Source organism: Mytilus edulis, chromosome 9 (genome assembly GCF_963676685.1).
Source record: "Mytilus edulis chromosome 9, xbMytEdul2.2, whole genome shotgun sequence".
NCBI classification, from domain to species: domain Eukaryota; kingdom Metazoa; phylum Mollusca; class Bivalvia; order Mytilida; family Mytilidae; genus Mytilus; species Mytilus edulis.
The window spans coordinates 9,566,082-9,590,073 of record NC_092352.1 but is presented as its reverse complement, the minus strand read 5'-3'; the positions used below and the strand labels follow the sequence as shown (position 1 = coordinate 9,590,073).

Genomic DNA, 23,992 nt, shown 5'->3' with positions numbered 1-23,992 from the left:
TTTAGACCATTTTGAGCCAAAATTCACTTGTCTATGAGTTTGCATTAAAAATTCAGCATTAATGCGCTACATAGTACACTAATTTAAGATTTCCAGAAAACCGGGAGTTATTTTGGTAGTACCTGTGTTTTCAAGATTAGAAATTTCTTATAAGACTTTAAACATTGGTTGAAAATTGGCATGTAGAAAGGTGATACATGTACAATTCAGGATATACCTGGTTTCCTTGAAGTTTAACTTAAGACAAAATATTTTTAAAACTGTGAAAGTTGCAAAATTTGGTTGAACAGATAAGGATTTTTAATTGGTGGTCTGACACCTATAGGATCTGTCATATACTTACTTCCTATTTGTTGACACTTTGAATTTTTAGGCAGTTAAGCTGCCTTATGCGAGCACCCTGGATTTGTGTGCTACCCAATACATGCTGAAATACGTGCCATTGTTATCATCTAGCTGGCTACTATGTTATTTATAACTTATTGGACAGTTTTTTCATACTTTTCATTCTGGATTACAAACAATATGACCAGAAAAACCTTAAATGATCGTCGATTTTCCCAAAAGTTTTGAAGTTGCAAATAGGAAGTAGAGCACATTAGGAATCCTTATGTAGTTCATTATCCCCTGAGCTTTTGGCTAAGATGACAAAGAACAAATGTATGAAATATTTAATCGCCGTAAATCTCTAAAGACAAGTAGTTAAGATTTCCCAAATTGCAAAATTCGTAGGAATATTGTTTGTCGTCAATACGTAGTCAACTACGTCAGTAGTCTATTAATATAAGTTCAACTGATCACGCTGTTGGCGGCAATTTTGAATTAGAAGACGAAATTTTCGTATCTTTTCAATTTGGACGCAGGGGTTCAAATTAGCGGTTGTCCGAGGTCTGCGACATTCCACTTTTGCAGTCAGACTTTCTTCTTGGTTACTAGCTACGCCCGACATGCCCGACGGACCTTGAAAGAAAATAAAAAATAACTTTGCAAACGTTTTTACCAAAGTTTCGATCTAATAAACGATCTCAAACTTATTTTCATCATTACTATTTATGACAGCGATGTTCAATTTGTTCAACCGCTAGCTTTATACAGAAAATCGCCAACATATAATGTGTAAATCCGAGTAAAATCGTATCTCACTATCTGTCAAAAACAACATAAAAAACAAAATGGCTGCCGCGAGAAGACAATTACAATATCGGATCCGATTCCGGAAGCGGATAAGGGTAATCCCGGGTTTTGGCTATTAACTAAAAAAATCCAGACAGGTGACAAAATACATCTTTGCATGGTAAAAAAATATAAACACTAGAATTGAAAACCAAAACATATATGTAAAAGAAAGAAAAAGCAGAAAATATTGTGTACACCAATTTTAATGTCAAAATCCAATACAATGTGACAGCTGGGAACAGTTTATCTGACAATATATATGTTCCTGGTAACAGTATAAATTTTCTTTATCAGTGATACATGTTGGTAATGCATGTAAGATGCTTTTAAAGTTTAACATATTACTGCAATTTCAAGGGGTATTTTTTTCTTCTCAATTTTGATAGGTCATTTAAAATAGCTGGAAGTTTTTTATACAAAAAAAAGATGTGGTATGATTGCCAATGAGACAACTATCCATAAGAGACCAAAATGACACAGACATCAACAACTATAGGTCATCGTACGGCCTTTAACAAGGAGCAAAGCCCATACACTATAGTCAGCTTTAAAAGGCCCCGATAAGACAATGTAAAACATTTCAAACGAGAAAACTAACGGCCCTATTTATATAAAAAAATAACAAAAAACAAATATGTAACACATAAACAAACGACAACCACTGAATTACAGGCTCCTGACTTGGGACAGGCACAAATAGTGCAACTATATTATATGATACCTGAATGTAAGCAAATCATATGATATATAGGTGGAGTCCATTGGGCCACTCTACCTCCTCCTGTTTGATAATTTTGAAACGAATGAGATCCCCACCCCTCAACCATATACATTCATGTATGTCAGAGACTAAATAACTAATCAAATGAAATATAGGGGAAGTCCCTAGGATCACTCCACCCCTCCATGTTTTAGAACTTGGAAACAGTCGAGATCCCCACCCCTAAACCATATTTATTCATGTATGGGACAATATAATATATATAATAAAATGAAATATAGGTGGAGTCCCTGGGGGTCACCCCACCCCTCCTTTCTGAGAACTTGGTAACGGTCGAGATCCCCAACCCTAAACCATATATCTTCATGTAGGGGACAATTTAACTAATCAAATGAAATATAGGGGGATTCCCTGCGGGGCACCCCACCCCTCCTATTTGAGAACTTGGAAACGGTCGAGATCCCCACCCCTAAACCATATATACTCATGTATGGGACAATATAACAAATCATATAGGTGGAGTTTATGGGGCCACTCTTCCCCGTCCAGTTTGAGAATTTGAAAACGGTTGAGATCCCCAATCTTAAACCATACATATACATGTATGGGACAATATAACAAATCAAAGGAATAATAAGGGGGTCCCTAGGGTCACTGTAAACCCTCCTGTTTGAGAACTTGTAAACATTCGAGATCTTCAACCCTAAACCATATTTATTCATATATGGGACAATATAACTTAAATCAAATGAAATATAGGGGGATTCCCTGGGGTTCGTTCCACCCCTCCTGTTTGAGAACTTGGTAACGGTCAAGATCCTCACCCCTAAACCATATATATTCATGTATGGGACAATTTAACAAATCATATGAAATATAGGTGGAGTTCGTGGGGCCACTCTACCCCTTTCTGTTTGAGAATTTATAACGGTCGAGATCCACAATCTTAAACAATATATTTTTATGTATGGGACAATATTACAAATCAAATGAATTATAAGGGGGTCCCTATGGTCACTGTACACCCTCCTGTTTGAGAACTTGGAAAAATTCTAGATCCTCACCCCTTAACGATATATACTCATGTATGGGACTATATAACAAATCAAATGAAATATAGGGAAGTCCCTGTGGTCACCCTACCCCTCATGTTTAAGAACTTGGAAACATTTGGGATCCCCACCTCTAAATTCAATGAAATATAGGGGGAGTCCCTGCAGTCAGCTCACCCCTCCTGATTGAGAAATTGGAAACAGTCGAGATCCCCACCTTTAAATTAAACCATATATATTCATGTATGAGAACTAATCAAATGAAATATAGGGAGAGTCCTTAGGGTCACCCTACCCACTCCTGTTTGATAACTTAGAAACAGATGAGATCCCCACCCCTCAACCATATATATTCATGTATTGGACAATAAAACAAATCAAATGAAATATAGAGGAAGTCACTAGGATCACCCCATCTCCACCTGTTTGAAAACTTGATAACAGTTGAGATCCCCACCCCAAACCATATATATTCATGTATGGGACAAGATAACACATTAAATGAAATATAAGGGTAGTCCCTAGGGTCACCCCACTTCCTCTTGTGTGTGTTTTGAGAACTTGTATAAGATTGAAATACCAACTCCTAAACTAAACCATATTCATTCTTGTTTGTCATTTCAAAAAGATTGAATGACATACAATGTCAATCTCATGGGCGTCACATATGCATGTCACTTTGCTAGACTAACCAATGTGTACTAGACCTTGTCCAATTTCAGGCGACCGTGGGAATGAATTATGGGAGCTTTGTTTGGAAGACTTCGTAACAGCATTATGTTACAATCATTTTTTTGATAATAAAATTTTTTAATTAAGTAAATTCTTTAAACCTACTAATTATTTTCCATCAATAGATTTTTTTAATTATCAAAAAAATGATTGTAACATAATGCTGTTACGAAGTCTTCCAAACAAAGCTCCCATAATTATTCATTCCCATGGTTGCCTAAAATTGGACAAGGTCTAGTACACATTGGTTAGGTCTAGCAAAGTGACATGCATATGTGACGCCCATGAGATTGACATTGTATGTCATTCAATCTTTTTGATATGTTTTCTTTAAAATGAGCCATATGATAATAAAAAAATTTATAGGACCAGAAATAATTCAAATAATTATAATTAAGTATAATTATTTGAATTATTTCTGGTCCTATAAAAATTAATTATTTGAATTATTTCTGGTCCTATAAAAATTTTCATTTTCATATGGCTCATTTTAAAGAAAACATATCTTTCGAGCCCAAGAATGTTTGACCAACTGATATAATTACCTGTCATTTTATTCCAAACTCAGAAATCATAGACTTTGGGTGAAGGTGGGGGACATTTACATTTGTCTGATTTGTGTCTCATAACTTTTGTACTGTTGAACACAAACTCAGTTTTCTTTCCAGGGAAGCAAGTCCATTCATACTTTTACAAGCTCGTACTAAAGTCAAATTGAACTACTAACAGTCAACTAATACCAACGTTAACTATCAACTAGAAGAACTGCAATCATTGCAAACTTGTATCACTGCAGACTCATGACCATGAAAAAAATATACTTGATATATGCGTTGCTTTTAAAAACTTTGACAAAATATGAATTATTTGCCTTAATGATTAATTCATTAAATGAACATAAATGTACAATATATAAATGTTTAATGTTTGTTCTTTTTAAAAATCTTTAAAAAAAAAATTGAAGCAACATTGCAACAGTTTTTATAATTATGTTTGGCTTGGTTTTTGGTTAACTGCCTACAGCGCTTACAGTGCTTTGATTAGTTTGTTGCATCAATAATAAGCTTAAACATTTTCATCAAACATTTCTCCAATACTAATAAAGAGAACAACTTATATTTGGTTAGCAGCTCAACAGCAATGAGTTGTAACTTGAGGATGCTTTTAGATCTATCAAAAACCTAATTCCTGCTTTCTGACACTTTGAAAAATAAGTAGAGTATGCTTAGCACAGAAACTTATGCATTCTTATCACAAAAGAATTTCATCTTTATTTTTGTAGTTGGAAGGTGAAAGAAATCGTGAACAGCAGAAAAATCGAGAGTTAGATCTAAAGATTTCTAAGTTGTTTAGTGAAAAACACCAATGGCAGCAGTCTGTAGAAGCATATAGAAAAGAAATTTCAGAGCTTAAAAAGAGAAAATCTCTCGTGAGTAATTTGCCTAATATCGAAATTTTTCACCAAGGACATTAAAGCAATTAATTTCATGTTAACTTATCATCTACTTTTCATTATTATTTTTTTTACTAATAATAGATTTATAATGTTGTGCTGTTATAGCACTGCAACAGGTTAGTGGGAAGGTTGAGTGCTTGCAACATGGAACTAGAGTTTCTGCAACATTGGGGACTAGAATAGAATTCATGACAGAAATCTCTTTTTTGTTAATCTTGTTTTTGCTCAAAACACAAAAATGGGTGAAAAAAATATGTTGTTTAAAGTTTATCGCCCCTGAAAAGAGCCTCTAATTGTTTTATATTATAATTTAAGATGAGGCGATTATTTTTTTCCCTTTTATATAATATGTGTTTCAAACTCCTTCACAATAACCTTAATTACTGTCATTACTTTCTTGTTCTTCAATTATAATTCTTGAATGCTACAATTGAAGTCATGTTTTTAGATAAGACATCAAATGTTAAAACATACATCTGGCGTATATAAAACAATTTAGTCCTGGTATCTATGATGAGTTTATTTACACTCAATATTAATTTATCAATCATTAAATCAAGTGGTACTATAAACGCAATGAAAAATCTATATTTATTAAAAGTTAGGTAATTTGGGTCAAAGTCCATGTGTCTGTACACATCAACATATTTGGAAGGAGGTAAGCAGTCCAGTTTTAATATTAAAGTTTTGCTGTATGTTTGTTTTAAACAGTTAAAGCACTGTGACAGGTTTATATTAGATTTAGAATGATCAAAAAGAAATGGTGGAAACAGACACCTGCTTTACCTCTGACAGTGGTTTAACAAGTACTTCTTTTTAACTATTACTAATTTCTCTCTAAATTTGATATAGAATTTTACTTGTCTATATTCATGACAATGGACTGACTGGTCCACTGACAAGCATTATATAGTTTAGTTTCACAAATCAATAAGATCCTAGATTATAAATGCACCCACATTAAAATGATAAAACATGATAATTATAGATGATTTTCTCTTTTGAGCCGGTATGTCGAAAGTAAGAAAAGCAATTGAGTTGAGAAGACCAATGATAATCTGTTGATCACTATTTTACCTATGATGACGTTGTTAATTTCATTGTCAACAGCATGTGCACCCTTTGTTTCTAGCGATAATTTTTCACAAACTCTAGTGGGCTAAGAAAGGAAATTATCAGTAAGTTAAGATCAAAGGAATTTTTTTATAAAATAGCGATAATATGTTTTCTCTCTGCTTTTGACTTTAATTTTGGTAACTATACCAGGTCAGTGAATATAAAAATTACTCATATTCCATTCATCACCTGAAACACATTTAGATGTATTGGCTTCTATGTAGACAGCAAAATGTGCATGTGTTGTTTTTTAATGCTGTTTGTCTTTAGCAGCTTTAGGAAGACCATATGTGCTTGTATGCAGTTTTAACTATTTACTTTTTTTTTGAATATTTTTGCCTAAAGTCAGTTTTTGATGTTCTATTATGTTTTTTGTTTTTAAAACAAATACTACAAATATAAAAACGGATTTTACTCCTAGAAATCTTGGTGAAATTTTGATATTTTGTGAGTATTGTTTTGATATTTAGATAGCCTCATGATTTTTTTGTCACATTAAATGTAAACAGCTGGAAATTTGTAATGTCTTAAACAAGAAGGAAAATTTGTGAAGTGATCAACCATTTTTACTTTTGAAATATTATTTTTATAAAAAATTGCTGTGTATACTCTTTACCAAACATTTCTTGTAGAATTTGTATGAAGTTTATATCAATAAGGTCTCAGATAAGTTTGATAATCAGCATTGATCAATTAGTTCTACAAAGTTATGCTCCTTGGAAATAAATATTATATGAAAAATGTATAGTAGGTTATCTAACACCTCATTTTGTTGTTAGCTTTTTATGAAAAAGATTTAAAGGACCAACAATATTTAGAGTTATTGCCCTTTGACAGATAAATAATGTGCATTGGCTGGGGACACTGGAACGAAGTTGTTGATTAATTTACTGTGGATTCATTTATTTTCGTGGGTATCAATTTTCGTGGATAGAGAAAAAAGACGTTTCGTGGTATACGTAAATTCGTGGATCGCTGATTACAACAAAAAATATTCAGATACGTAATTCATGGATTTCTTTTTGATTTAGGAGATAATATAACCTCCTTGGTTTAATCAATAATAAAAAAAAAAAAAAAAGAATTATTTGAAAAAGTTTTGAATTGTCAAAATCCTCGCTTGGTCATTCTAGGTTAAAATGGTCATTGAAAACTTCTATTACAATAATGGACATAGACAACTTATTATTTGTTTGTTTTGCAATTTATAAATTATTGTCGGAATTCAATAAGGCATTCAAAACTTAATGATTAAAAGCTCCCTAGCATGATATAATAAACAAGTAATATAAGAAAAAGGTGTGAAAATAAATGTTCCTGTCATAAACAATATTACCTACGTGTAATATCCCCGTACTTAATCCTATTGATTTTTAATCACTATTAAACCAAACTATATAATATGACACGGTAATTAACAACTTGCAGTTATTTTCTATGAACAGTTTTAATCAATTTTAAAAAGTAAAGTATCACTGAAATTCAATATATTTATTATTGATTTAATTTAAATACTTGTATCTTCTTTCAATAAAAACGCCTGTTATGTTACAATGTTTATCGCTACTCAACACTATACTAAAACTGAATAACATAACCGGAAATAAACATCCGACTCCATACACATTTCTTGGGATTATTCTTCGTTGAATTCTTAAATTCGTGGTTCGCTGTGACCCACGAAACCCACGAAAATTGGTATACCACGAATAAAAATGAATCCACAGTATACATACCATAGATAGCCATTACCTAATAGGGTATGGCAGTGCCCCACACTTGAAATAACCTCTTCCATATTTGTTTTTCATGTGCCACGCTATTTTCTTGTCCATAATGCTAATAAAATCTATATATTGTAGTTAAATATCGGATACCTCCAACCCATATTGATAAACTTAATTTTAAGACCCATTTAAATTTATTCCAGGAAGTACAAATTCCACCAGTAGGTCCACAATTAGGTGGTAAGTAGAAATAAGATACTTTATCTAGGACTGAATTCACTAAGTATTATCATTTTAGGTGTAAACCACCAAATCATCATAACGTGGGGTCAATCAGGGAAAAAAGTGTGAATAAAATTGTGATGTGAGGATACTTGCTTTGTAAATTTTTCTTAGGAAAAAGTATGTAGGAAAAAAGTGATACAAAAGATTGTCAAATATTGTGTCAGCATAAATAAACCAAATAAGGCACCTTAAAATGAACATTGCCATAAGTCTTGCAGAATACAGCAAACAACAAGCTTTCAAATCTTCAATATCACAACAACTTGAAGAAAGGACGAGTATCTGAAAACAAATTCAAATTTTTTTTTGAATTGCTACGGTTATTTTCATTTCAGAAGAACAACCTGAAGGATTTAAATGCTGTCCACCAGTTCCTTTCAGATTAATAAGTATGATTATGTTATTTATTTTATTACAAGATGTCTGAGTATAAGTAAAAGTTGTGCATTATTTATACACAGATAAAGCAAATGTTTCACCATATGGTGTATTGGAATTAGAAGGCAGATATTGTTAGATGGCAAGGATTTCAGTTAGCCAAATTTTTGTCTAATTGAACTAAAACCCAAGCCTGCTTTTATTCATAACCTAGAAGTCTTTTGGTTACCTGCACATGTTTTTTGTGAGCTATCTCGTATTTATTTATAATGATGAGTAATGTTTTTAAAAAGATAAAAGATTATTACACAACAATTCATCTGGTGCCATTCATCTTACCCATATGTTATAATGATAGATCATTGTACATATCAGCCCTGGTACCATACATCTTACCCATATGTTATAATGCTAGATCATTGTACATATCAGCCCTGGTACCATACATCTTACCCATATGTTATAATGCTAGATCATTGTACATATCAGCCCTGGTACCATTCATCTTACCCATATGTTATAATGATAGATCATTGTACATATCAGCCCTGGTACCATTCATCTTACCCATATGTTATAATGATAGATCATTGTACATATCAGCCCTGGTACCATTCACCTTACCCATATGTTATTATGATAGATCATTGTACATATCAGCCCTGGTACCATTCATCTTACCCATATGTTATAATGATAGATCATTGTACATATCAGCCCTGGTGCCATTCATCTTACCCATATGTTATAATGATAGATCATTGTACATATCAGCCCTGGTACCATACATCTTACCCATATGTTATTATGATAGATCATTGTACATATCAGCCCTGGTACCATTCATCTTACCCATATGTTATAATGATAGATCATTGTACATATCAGCCCTGGTGCCATTCATCTTACCCATATGTTATAATGATAGATCATTGTACATATCAGCCCTGGTACCATTCATCTTACCCATATGTTATAATGATAGATCACTGTACATATCAGCCCTGGTGCCATTCATCTTACCCATATGTTATAATGATAGATCATTGTACATATCAGCCCTGGTGCCATTCATCTTACCCATATGTTATAATGATAGATAATTGTTTATATCAGCCCTGGTACCATTCATCTTACCCATATGTTATAATGATAGATCATTGTACATATCAGCCCTGGTACCATTCATCTTACCCATATGTTATAATGATAGATCATTGTACATATCAGCCCTGGTACCATTCATCTTACCCATATGTTATAATGATAGATCATTGTACATATCAGCCCTGGTGCCATTCATCTTACCCATATGTTATAATGATAGATCATTGTACATATCAGCCCTGGTACCATTCATCTTACCCATATGTTATTATGATAGATCATTGTTTCTCTAATTTTTGTGCTTTTTTCACATTTCCTGACCGGTGTGAGAAAAATATTTCTCCTCACTAGTGAAAATTCTGTTCTCGGCAAATGATTGGTTGAAATTTAATTGTGACGTTAAATTTTCTTGTTTTCTTCTGAATTTTCTTATTGTGACGTCATGAAAAAAGGTGACCATGCCTGATGACGTCACATCAAAAGTACACAACTTTCCTCAAATATTTGAAAAGGAAGGATAAAAATCATTAGAGAAACAGATTCCACCACTGTAACTTGTGTATTACGATATTTCTCCACGCTCAACAGTTAAATTTTAATTATTTAAAAAGCTCGGCAAGCCTCACGCTTTAAATATTAAAATTTAACTGTCTCGAGTGGAGAAATATCGTAATACACTTGTTGCAGTTGCGGAATCTATATATATCAGGCCTTACACCATCCACCTTAACCATATCAGTCTTTGGACTAAACCCTCGTGATATATAGGAAGTCTTCCACAATATCAGGACTATTGGGTAATAATCTATTTGTATTAAAGATCATTAAAAAATAAAAGAGGAAAACATTTTAGAAAAGTCAAATGAAATGCCGGTTGATTCAATTCAGAGTGACTAAAATTTACTCTTTCTGTTGCAGGTGAAGGTGCATCTAATAAATCCAGTGAATCATCAGAAGATTTAACAGAGTGTTTACAGCTTGAGGTTGCCCTGGACACTTTGCCATGGACAATAGATCAATGTGCTGGTCGGCCTGTGTCTGGTCCATTTATAAGGTGATTTCAATGTGATGGTCAGAATTTTATCATTCTCTATCATATTTTGTCTACTGTTTTAACTCATCTCTCATGAAAGGCCATTTTTCCATCATTTGTAGTCTGTTGTTCATTGTCTGTCCTCCACTGATCGTCGTCTTTCTGTAGTCGTAGACTTTTAAATAATCTTCTCCTCTGACACTGTTGGACCAAATGAAACACACTTTACTTGAAAATTCCTTATTTAAACAAATATTTCTGGGAACTTGATCCATTAACAAACATGGCCAATGTTGTTAATGATAGGACATAGGGGTAAAGTGCATTTTATAATCATCTCAAATACTAAAGCAGTTACAGCAAATCTAGTGTGATAAATAATGATCAGCAGGTCAATGTCTTTCTCTTGCAGAAATTAAAAAAATATCAAAACAACCCATTTATGAGATATAGCCTTTGATATTTCTATTTTTAGTAAATTTTGAAGTTTTTCTTTCTTTTAGATGGTTCTGCCTGGGCTCTCCAGCTTCCTCCACTAACATAAACTAACTGTAACGAAAAATAGCAAATAGTGCTTAAAGTGACTGTTTACACCAACCAATTAACACACAGCAATCAATGAAACCTATTAATAATTCGAATTTTATTTTGACCAAGTATTTACAGGTTAAAGGTGTATAGGTTAAATTGTTTTATGTTAAAGGAGTATACTGCATTATGAATGAGTGATACATGCTCCTAACATTGAATATAATTTGAAATTATAAGCAACATCAATATTAATTACATGTATATATAAGTAATAAAAAAAACATTTATTACGCAGGAATAGTATGTTTTACCAGCTCTAACTACTATTTTTCCTGAGATCTCCTTTATTTGTTTTGCGAATGCTATGTGAAGTTTAAACAAATGCCTACTCTACATTAACAGCATGCTGTTGTGTTGCTGAAAAGTTTGGAATGTTCTGTGTAACTGTTAATAATATTCTCATTTATACATATACATTTTCCTGTACATTTCCAATTTCACAAAGCTTAAGTTATTTCGTCACAGTGAGTTTTAATTGTTCAGTGATATGATAAGTACTGATCATTGACCTTAGGTCAAACATCTTAGTTTAATTGGAAAGGAACTTCAAACTGACCATGGGTCAAACATTGTAGCTTAATCTTAAAACTTGCAATTGATCTTTTTAATGTTTCCAAATTTTACCACCTTTATATTGAAAGATATAATTATATGATCTTTGAATAATTGACAAATTATCAACATCTTGGAACAAGATTTTTTTTAAATAAATTTTTCAGCATCATATATTTAACCATCCCTTCCATGGTTTAAGTTTGCTTGGTATTACTTATATGCTATGTCTAGCTAACAAACATCTACCAAGCAGTGCTTGTTGCCTGGCAGCATCTCAGAATTCCAAGGGAAATTGCTATTTTATTACTGTATATTCTTTATTTAGGAAATATATATTGTAAGTACATGTTATATAACCACACAGTAAAATCCATTGATAATGAAAATGATATAGCTAATATGTGTGCAATGATAATCATATAACATTTGGTTTTAATTGGTTGAAAATTGTGTGTCCATTGTTTTGGTGAAATTTCTAAGACGTTCTTTTTGATTTAGTGTCTTTTAAATTCTTTTATCATCAAACCTTTTTTGAACAGTCCAGATTCTGAAGTAGAGGATTAATTGACAGTTGTTTTATCTGCAAATACATAATTTGCAATGACAACAACATTGAGTCAGTAAATGAGTAAAAGAAAATGCTTTATTTTAATCAGTTTTATTGCTAATACGTTTTGTGTAATAAGTACAACATAATCCAACATTGTACTCTTTGAACAGATGATTAACTCAATCAGTCATGTATCTAAACTACCTTTTAGTTTCTTCAATCTATGTAACAATTTTAAAGATTATTTAATAATAACTTCTATTTTCCCAGTCTATTTCTTGTCCAAAAAATGTCCACCTTTCTGAACATCTTTTTTTTTTCCATCTTAATCCATATAATAACTAATAAAACATACCAATGCATGATATTTAACATTACTATCACACTTTGATTGCAAGAAGTGTATTCTTGTGTATAATTGGGAGTTTAGTATGACGTCCATTATCACTAAACTAGTATACATATTTGTTTAGGGGCCAGCTGAAGGATGCCTCCGGGTGCGAGAGTTTCTCGCTGCATTGAAGACCCATTGGTGACCTTAGGCTGTTGTCTTCTCCATGGTCGGGTTGTTGTCTCTTTGACACATTCCCCATTTCCATTCTCAGTTTTATTATATTTAACAATGTATATTTATATCACTTTAAAATATTTAATTAATTAAATTGAAGTCATTTTCCAAAAATCTAATATGAAATATTCAATAGGTCTAAAACTATTTTTTTTGTTTTTTTTTGTTCTGGAATCTTTTTAAAAGTTTTTATTATCAAAAAGATTTTTTTGTTATTATATTTCGTTATAGTAAACACAGATCAACGTATTTGTATAGATTTACAGAAATGCAGTTCTCATTGGTTTAAACTGGGAGGTAAATTGATTATAATGAACCCATTGGTGGGCTTCTTTTTAAAAAGACACATTTTTTTGGTTCCCCTCTAGGATCATACTACCAACCCTATAGATCTGCCCCTGATTATATAAATATTTATTTGAAAGTTAAATTTTATTATTTTATTAGAACTTTCACAGGAGCCATTATATGTTTTAAGTTTAAAAATATCAATAGAATCCCATTCCAAACTATTCTGTAGACAACAGCAAAACATAATAATTGATGACACTTGTTAGAACATTTGTTTGATATTTTCCTTATCAATGGATTCAACTGTGTAAACAGTATACATAATATTCTTAGGTATGATTTGCTTGTTTGATTTTAGGGATCTAGTAATTGCATTTTCTGCTAGAAACAAGGAATTATTTGAATCTGGAATAATTTTGAATTCTGGAAAATTGATTAGAAATGTATGATAAAAACTAACCCAACTAAATAGGGTTAGCCATGTGCACATGGCTAAGTTTAATTTTACTACCATTATCATTTCAGTATGAACTAACTAACCCCCCTTAGCCCCAGACTAACCCTATTTAGTTGGGTTAGTTTTCATCATAAATTTCTCATCAATTTTCCAGAATTCAAAATTATTCCAGATTCAAATAATTCCTTGTTTAGATTACATGGGTATCTTTAGTATTTGTAAAAACAAAAAACTTTAACTAACATTTACTTTTAGTTTACCAATTGACATTATTACCTAATCATGGGTCTCAAGTCTCCTGATGGAGTTCGATATAGTATTATTTAAGGTTTGATCTACATTGGATAAACATTAGAACTTTACAAGAATTCTTTTAATGCTTACAATTTCAAATCTTGTTAATTGATCAAGCATGATGTATATTTCTACATATTTTGTATAATATTCGCTCTTACAGTTTGTGCTTGTATTTTATTGCAATTGGTACATCATATTTATTGCTTAAATGCATTATATACCATACCTTACAGCCATCTAGCTATCTATGTGCAACTTTAAAATATTTCTTAATAATAATAGCAGTGATTTTAGTTATTTTTGTATATTAAATAGTTGACTTATTATTTAAAGTGTATTGAATACATTGTGTAAATCTTAGAGAATTACAGGTCTTAATAATGGTCATATTAAAGATCATAGCAATATTTCACAAATCTATTAAAATAAGAGTTTCATGTGCAAGTAACAAATGTATGTTAAATGCTGTCCTGCACAAGTAGATGTTTTCTTTCTTTGAAACCAGAAATGTATGAAGAGTTTTTCATATGGAAAAGATCATCAATATTGCTTCAGAAACTATTTTTCTGTGCTGAATCAACAGTAACAGAAATTTAGAGATTTTTGTGTCATCTGTAGCCAACTTTAAATTTGCCTTAGCAGAAAGATATGCCATGATTTGAAAATCTGTAAACTCCATCAATATTAAGCAATACTATAATATGTAACTTGGCTTATAGTTTTATCTCTGTCACTCTTCTGTATGGATTGGGAATACAGGAAAAGTCACAATCAAAAATTTGTTGCAGTTTTCATTTTCACAGTTATTTTTTACTGTAATTGTAAATATCTAGTTCATCATTTATTTTTACCCTTGTGGTAGTCCAAATAGTTATAACGTCTTGATAGGCTATTTTAATTTTGTAGTAGGAAGGCGTCACAGAAAAAAATTAATCTTTCAAAACGTCATAATTATTTGGACTACCCTTATGGCTGCAGACATCCAGGAGTTATGCCCAGCAATGTTAATGGTTTTTCAGGTGAAAATTCACTTTGAAAACTTTGATTTTTAAGAGAAAAAACATATGTATAGCTAGCTTCTATGATTTTCTTTAGATTCAACATCAAACTTTTTATTATAGCAATTTGTTTGTATTTGTCAAGTTAAGTTCATGCTTTTCATTTACACAGATCTGGTAGTTACGAAGATACAAGAGAGAAATGGACGGTGAAAATGAAAATGCCACTGTTAGATAAAATTTCAATATGTGGGGGAAACTTTACTGGAATATTTGTAGAAAAGACTAAAAATAAGGAAAAAGTTCTGAAACCTGGAGATAAAATTGAATCTGTAAGTAAGCTAGTTCTTGTTTATCATAAATCATTAGTTACATCATTTGATTTACCACTTTCAAGCTGCTGACTAAATATGCTCAGTCGAACCTGAGAAAAAAAGAGGGGCTTAAATATTTTTATGGACAAGGTGAATGCAATTTATTTGCAAACCATAAAGTGGGAGTATCATAACCTCAGGAATTGAAGGTCATGGTTTCAATCCCAAGTTTAAAAAAACAAAGATTTAGAATTGGTACTGTGGATTCATTAATATTCCTTGGATACCAATTTTCGTGGATTTTGTGGATACAGGGGAACGAGAATTTAAATATTTAACGAATTGCCATTTTTCTGAAGGAATGTATGCAGACTGCCAAAACCACGAAATTAAATATCCACGAATATGTAAGTTTTAATCAAACCACGAAAATTGGTACCCCTGAAAATAATGAATCCACAGTATTGTCTGGTTCCTTACTGAGCAGGATTTAGTGGTATCATATTTGATACACCCTTTGTAAATGGATGCAATGATATGATTTCATCTATGAATAAAGTTAATGAAGCTATTATTCACTGAATTTTCATTTTGAGACTAAATTGACCAACTTTGTTTATAAATTAAGGGCATACGATACAGTTACAGGGGAGGTAATGATGTTGCTAATGTAAAATGTTATTTTCGCGACGTCAAACTATGACATATCGGGAAAAGATGCATTTTTCAACTGATTTTTATCATTCAAACTGATTTAATTTAAAAACCAGTGCATGGACCCCTATTTTTTAAAACGGCAATTTGTTTCATTTTGCAAGGAGATTATGTGACCCAAATTTTATAAAACTGTAAATAGCTTTTTTTTTAAATTTTGATAAACATGCAGCAAAAAATAACGTTTTTTCCTCGATTCATGAACATTCGATAAATATGAGTTATTTCTGAATAAAAAATGCATAATTTTTAATGATACTTCGTTATAAAATACAGAAATTACCGATTATTTAACAAAAAACAATTTGAGTTTATTTTTTAAAACAAAAAAGTTATGTCTTTCTTTCGAAAAAGAAAATACGGACACAAATCTGAATTTTGAGCAAATTTACAAAATTTCTACCTCATTTTACTCAAAAAGTAGCACATGAAGGTATTTTTTTTATTACATATTTGATTTAATCAGGTAAAAAATAGCCTATATGCAAATTTTCATCAACTTGTAACATCGTATACCCTTAATACAAATGAATATAATTTCCGAATGTTTTATATTGTGTACATTGATACTTGATTTCATCTAAGAATTTTAAACAATATTTTCAGATGTGTAAAATTACAGAAGGTTATGAGCAACAAGATCGCACCTCTTTTGATGGTTTTACCCAAAGTCAAGCAAAAGAGAAACTTTCCTTCAAACACCATTCAGATGAAATGGAGGTGACATTTAGAAGAAGAAAAATCAACAACACTGCAGGTTTGTACATGTTAAAAAGGTGTTCTTGTTTGAACATGTGAAAAGATGTTCTCTTTTTTACATGTTAAAAAGATGTTCTCTTTTTTACATGTTAAAAAGATGTTCTCGATTGTACATGTTAAAAAAATGTTCTCGTTTGTACATGTTAAAAAGGTGTTCTCGTTTGTACATCTTTACATGTTAAAAAGGTGTTCTTGTTTGAACATTTTTATTAGATGTTCTCGTTTGTACATGTTAAAAAGATGTTCTCTATTGTACATGTTAAAAAGATGTTCTTGATTATACATGTTAAAAAGATGTTCTCGTTTGTACATGTTAAAAAGGTGTTCTCGTTTGTACATCTTTACATGTTAAAAAGGTGTTCTTGTTTGAACATGTTAAAAAGATGTTCTCGTTTGTACATGTTAAAAAGATGTTCTCTATTGTACATGTTAAAAAGATGTTCTGGTTTTTACATGTTAAAAAGGTGTCTCATTTATTTTTTGTACATATTTACATATTAAAATGGTGTTCTCGTTTGTACATATTTACATGTTAAAATGGTGTTCTCGTTTGTACATATTTACATGTTAAAAAAGTGTTCTCATTTGTACATTTTTACATGTTAAAAAAGTGTTCTCATTTCTACATCTTTGCATGTTAAAAAAGTGTTCTCATTTGTACATCTTTGCATGTTAAAAAAGTGTTCTCATTTGTACATCTTTGCATGTTAAAAAGGTGTTCTCATTTGTACATCTTTGCATGTTAAAATGGTGTTCTCATTTGTACATCTTTGCATGTTAAAAAAGTGTTCTCATTTGTACATCTTTACATGTTAAAATAGTGTTCTCATTTGTACATCTTTGCATGTTAAAAAAGTGTTCTCATTTGTACATCTTTGCATGTTAAAAAAGTGTTCTCATTTGTACATCTTTGCATGTTAAAAAAGTGTTCTCATTTGTACATCTTTGCATGTTAAAAAAGTGTTCTCATTTGTACATCTTTGCATGTTAAAAAAGTGTTCTCATTTGTACATCTTTGCATGTTAAAATAGTGTTCTCATTTGTACATCTTTACATGTTAAAAAAGTGTTCTCATTTGTACATCTTTGCATGTTAAAAAAGTGTTCTCATTTGTACATCTTTGCATGTTAAAAAAGTGTTCTCATTTGTACATCTTTACATGTTAAAATAGTGTTCTCATTTGTACATCTTTACATGTTAAAAAAGTGTTCTCATTTGTACATCTTTGCATGTTAAAATGGTGTTCTCATTTGTACATCTTTGCTGTTAAAATAGTGTTCTCATTTGTACATCTTTGCATGTTAAAATAGTGTTCTCATTTGTACATCTTTGCATGTTAAAAAAGTGTTCTCATTTGTACATCTTTGCATGTTAAAATAGTGTTCTCATTTGTACATCTTTGCATGTTAAAAAAGTGTTCTCATTTGTACATCTTTGCATGTTAAAAAAGTGTTCTCATTTGTACATCTTTGCATGTTAAAAAAGTGTTCTCATTTGTACATCTTTGCATGTTAAAATGGTGTTCTCATTTGTACATCTTTGCATGTTAAAATGGTGTTCTCATTTGTACATCTTTGCATGTTAAAATGGTGTTCTCATTTGTACATCTTTGCATGTTAAAAAAGTGTTCTCATTTGTACATCTTTACATGTTAAAATAGTGTTCTCATTTGTACATCTTTACATGTTAAAATAGTGTTCTCATTTGTATATCTAAACTATTAACTGGGTTTATAATAAGATGAGCAACACGACATGTGCCATATCTGGATGAAGATCTGCTTACCCTTCCGGAGCACATGAGATCACCCCCTGTTTAGTGGTGGGGTTCGTGTTGCTTAGTCTTTAGTTTTATATGTTGTGTCTTGTGTACTTTTATTTGTCAGTTTGTCTTTATTTTTTAGTCATGGCATTGTCAGTTTATTTTCAATCTTTGAGTTTGACTGTCCCTCTGGTAACTTTCGCCCCTCTTCTAAACATATAACTTGAAAATCTAGACATGTTAAAAAGAGGTTCTTGATTTTCTTTAAACTAGTAGCTTGAATGAAAATTTTCTTTTAAATCTAGTTGACTCGACTGTATTTCTATCCCTGCTATTGGAAGCAAGAAAAGATGGAAGATCATTAACTTTTATATGAAAGTTTAATTGACTTTTAACTTAGGAGGTGTATAGCTCATGATTAGATCTTCTTTAAAATTGTCCTGATAGATTTCAATGAATTTTTTTTTTGTAAATTTTCCAGAATTTGATTGTGCAAAGCTTTGGATGGCAGATGCAAAGAATTCAAAAAGAGGAGACTATTTCTATGTCAGGTAAAAATATTAAAGAAAGATGACATTATGTCAAAGTTAAACAATATTTAATATTAATTTATAATTAAGAAAATAACATGTATAAATTTGTCTAACTACTTAAGTAACATGAACAGTTATGATCTATAAATGTTATTGAATATTAGTTTTTGATTTGAAACAGAGGAAGAGTTAACAGACAACAAGAACCAATGGTGGCCTTTGGCTGTTTTCCGCTCTTTGGTTGGGTTGTTGTCTTTTTGACACATTCCCCATTTCCATTCTCAATTTTGACAAATATTTATTATAGAATAGTGAATATCAGAGAGATGGGGAAAAGTGTTTACCTTCATTGTGTTGTCTATTCCATGATTTTTTAAGCTGTAACACAAAAGGCCTTCAAATGTTCCATCAAATCTTCTAATTTCCAGTTTCCAACCAAATGTCTTGTAATTTTACAGAATGTTTGCAAAATATATTTATATTATCAAATTTAATGCAGACGATGCTCCTTATTTCTAGACTTTAAAACTTTAGTACCCCTGCCCCTTTTATTCCTACAAATAGGAAGTGTACCTGTTTAATGGAAAGTTACCTATCAATACTTGTACAAATTATTAAAGTCTGTCTACTTTTGACCGATTTATAGATTTCAGAGCAAGTATGCAATAGACAACTTTTGAGTTTGTCCTTCACTGAAAAAAACTCGTCAATTATGCACACCTTTCTGACGTCTTTTACCAGATAGAGGGGATCGCCTATATCCCGGCATTTTTAACGTTCATCAAGCGTCTTATTGATCGTCATTGTGAAGGATAAAGTAGAAATATTGTTTGTTCTGTAGGTACTTAATCACAATTCCCTAATGACAGTGTTGCTGATTGTAAATTATGAAAATTCAATTTGCGGAATAATTCCTGCAATATAGCATCATAGTTTTCCAACCACTCACTCAACATGGAAACAGATGTGACAATGCCCCTTAACGCACAATTGATCTTCAGTAAAACCAAAGTTTGTAACGGAAATGCATCGAACTCGAAAGTTGTCTATTATAGAATGTATGCCCTTTAAGTCTACGAATGGTCATATATTCTTATCACTTTGTTGCAATGTCCTATGGTCTTATATGATATATTCACTTTGAAAATGCTAGAATTATGTGAACTTTTACCTTTCAATGATCCTATATATTGATATGAGTGCACAAGCTAAAATGTCTCCCTTGCTTTACTTATAATTTAATTTATGTTGTAAGTTTGTCATATGAAGGTTTTAATACAAGTATCACATAAAATTACAATTGTCAATGTTCTATGAAAATAAGTTCAGGGTCAGATGAACCATGCAAGACAGACATGTAGACCTTACAATCATTCTGTGCACCAAATATAGCGGTCCTATCACCAAGGATTTGTATAGTGACTATACAAATTCTTACTATCACTTAATACAGAACCTGAGAAAGAATTTAAACCACAAAATTGTAAAATTCTACAGATCCCTTCACATGATAAAAAATTGAATTACTGAAGTTTTTTAGCTCACCTGGCCCGAAGGGCCAAGTGAGCTATTCCCATCACTTTGCGTCCGGCGTCCGTCGTCGTCGTCCGTCGTCCGTCGTCGTCGTCCGTCGTCGTTAACTTTTACAAAAATCTTCTCCTCTGAAACTACTGGGCCAAATCAAACCAAACTTGGCCACAATCATCATTGGGGTATCTAGTTTAAAAAATGTGTGGCGTGACCCGGTCAACCAACCAAGATGGCCGCCACGGCTAAAAATAGAACATAGGGGTAAAATGCAGTTTTTGGCTTATAACTCAAAAACCAAAGCATTTAGAGCAAATCTGACATGGGGTAAATATGTTTATCAGGTCAAGATCTATCTGCCCTGAAATTTTCAGATGAATCGGTCAATCGGTTGTTGGGTTGCTGCCCCTGAATTGGTAATTTTGAGGAAATTTTGCTGTTTTTGGTTATTATCTTGAATATTATTATAGATAGAGATAAACTGTAAACAGCGATAATGTTCAGCAAAGTAAGATCTACAAATAAGTCAACATGACCAAAATGGTCAGTTGACCCGTTTAGGAGTTATTGCCCTTTATAGTCAATTTTTAACCATTTTTCGTTAATTAAAGTAATCTTTTACAAAAATCTTCTCCTCTGAAACTACTGGGCCAAATTAATCCAAACTTGGCCACAATCATCTTTGGGGTATCTAGTTTAAAAAATGTGTGGCGTGACCTGGTCAACCAACCAAGATGGCCGTTACGGCTAAAAATAGAACAAAGGGGTAAAATGCAGTTTTTGGCTTATAACTCAAAAACCAAAGCATTTTGAGGAAATCTGACATGGGATAAAAATGTTTATCAGGTCAAGATCTATCTGCCCTGAAATTTTCAGATGAATCGGTCAATCGGTTGTTGGGTTGCTGCCCCTGAATTGGTAATTTTGAGGAAATTTTGCTGTTTTTGGTTATTATCTTGAATATTATTATAGATAGAGATAAATTGTAAACAGCAATAATGTTCAGCAAAGTAAGATCTACAAATAAGTCAACATGACCAAAATGGTCAGTTGACCCCTTTAGGAGTTATTGCCCTTTATAGTCAATCTGTAACCATTTTTCATAAATCTAAGTAATCTTTTACAAAATCTCCACTGAAACTACTAGGCCACAATCATCTTTGGGGTATCTAGTTTGAAAAATGTGTCCGATGACCTGGCCATTCAACCAAGATGGCCGCCACGGCTAAAAATAGAACATAGGGGTAAAATGCAGTTTTTGGCTTATAACTATGAAACCAAAGCATCTAGAGCAAATCTGACAAGAAGTTAAATTGTTAATCAAGTCAATATCTATCTGCCCTGAATTTTTCAGATGAATTGGACAACTGGTTGTTGGGTTGCTGCCCTCCAATTGGTAATTTTTAAAGAAATTTTGCCGTTTTTGGTTATCTTGAATACTATTATAGATAGCGATAAACTGTAAACAGCAATAATGTTCAGCAAAGTAAGATCTACAAATAAGTCAACATGACCTAAATGGTCAATTGACCCCTTAAGGAGTTATTGTCCTTTATAGTCAATTTTTTACAATTTTCATTAATTTGGTAAATTTATGTAAATTTTTACCAAATATAGTTCTCTGTTACTAATGGGCAAAGTTCATTATAGATATAATTGTAAGAAGCAAAATCGTTCAGTAAAGTAAGAACTTCAAACACATCACCATCACCAAAATAGAATTTTGTCATGAATCCATTTGTGTCCTTTGTTTAATATGCACATAGACCAAGGTGAGCGACACAGGCTCTTTAGAGCCTCTAGTCTGAAATGCTAGAATTCTTACTGGTTCCATTTTTTCTATATTGGCCAATGTTTTGTTTTGTTAAACTTGATCGAAATTATGATGATACCTAATTTTAACTTTTCAGAGCTAACAGTCCATACAATCCAGATGGAGCCCCAGGCTTATCTAAACATAAGATACAAACTGGTGACATATACCTGGTACAAGACACTTGTCCTCTTACTGCTGGAGAATGGCAGGCTCTGAAGTTTGACAAGAAACGTGGTGACTGGGGACCACTTTGTCAGGCTATACCAGATAGTAATCAGTAAGTGATTAATTAATCTGTAGTCAGTAAGTAGTCAGTCTGTACAAGACACTTGTCCTCTTACTGCTGGAGAATGGCAGGCTCGGAAGTTTGACAAGAAACATGGTGACTGGGGACCACTTTGTCAGGCTATACCAGATAGTAATCAGTAAGTGATTAATTAATCTGTAGTCAGTAAGTAGTCAGTCTGTACAAGACACTTGTCCTCTTACTGCTGGAGAATGGCAGGCTCGGAAGTTTGACAAGAAACATGGTGACTGGGGACCACTTTGTCAGGCTATACCAGATAGTAATCAGTAAGTGATTAATTAATCTGTAGTCAGTAAGTAGTCAGTCTTTACAAGACACTTGTCCTCTTACTGCTGGAGAATGGCAGGCTCTGAAGTTTGACAAGAAACGTGGTGACTGGGGACCACTTTGTCAGGCTATACCAGATAGTAATCAGTAAGTGATTAATTAATCTGTAGTCAGTAAGTAGTCAGTCTGTACAAGACACTTGTCCTCTTACTGCTGGAGAATGGCAGGCTCGGAAGTTTGACAAGAAACATGGTGACTGGGGACCACTTTGTCAGGCTATACCAGATAGTAATCAGTAAGTGATTAATTAATCTGTAGTCAGTAAGTAGTCAGTCTTTACAAGACACTTGTCCTCTTACTGCTGGAGAATGGCAGGCTCTGAAGTTTGACAAGAAACGTGGTGACTGGGGACCACTTTGTCAGGCTATACCAGATAGTAATCAGTAAGTGATTAATTAATCTGTAGTCAGTAAGTAGTCAGTCTTTACAAGACACTTGTCCTCTTACTGCTGGAGAATGGCAGGCTCTGAAGTTTGACAAGAAAGGTGGTGACTGGGGACCACTTTGTCAGGCTATACCAGATAGTAATCAGTAAGTGATTAATTAATCTGTAGTCAGTAAGTAGTCAGTCTGTACAAGACACTTGTCCTCTTACTGCTGGAGAATGGCAGGCTCTGAAGTTTGACAAGAAACGTGGTGACTGGGGACCACTTTGTCAGGCTATACCAGATAGTAATCAGTAAGTGATTAATTAATCTGTAGTCAGTAAGTAGTCAGTCTGTACAAGACACTTGTCCTCTTACTGCTGGAGAATGGCAGGCTCTGAAGTTTGACAAGAAACGTGGTGACTGGGGACCACTTTGTCAGGCTATACCAGATAGTAATCAGTAAGTGATTAATTAAT

General features: G+C 32.4%; 1 protein-coding gene across 2 annotated transcripts in view; it reads left to right on the top strand.

The window, feature by feature from the left end:
* Nucleotides 1-23,992, top strand: part of LOC139487609 (caspase recruitment domain-containing protein 14-like) — a 55,705-nt gene that overhangs the window by 18,820 nt on the left and 12,893 nt on the right. The window contains exons 9-17 of one of the 2 annotated variants that reach the window (XM_071272508.1): nucleotides 4,964-5,110; nucleotides 5,739-5,795; nucleotides 8,184-8,220; nucleotides 8,601-8,654; nucleotides 10,669-10,804; nucleotides 15,263-15,422; nucleotides 16,725-16,875; nucleotides 19,120-19,189; nucleotides 22,609-22,791. In XM_071272508.1, coding sequence (XP_071128609.1) covers nucleotides 4,964-5,110; nucleotides 5,739-5,795; nucleotides 8,184-8,220; nucleotides 8,601-8,654; nucleotides 10,669-10,804; nucleotides 15,263-15,422; nucleotides 16,725-16,875; nucleotides 19,120-19,189; nucleotides 22,609-22,791 — 995 coding nt within the window. The remainder of the gene's footprint in view (nucleotides 1-4,963; nucleotides 5,111-5,738; nucleotides 5,796-8,183; nucleotides 8,221-8,600; nucleotides 8,655-10,668; nucleotides 10,805-15,262; nucleotides 15,423-16,724; nucleotides 16,876-19,119; nucleotides 19,190-22,608; nucleotides 22,792-23,992) is intronic. The other variant, XM_071272509.1, reaches the window with a different exon arrangement.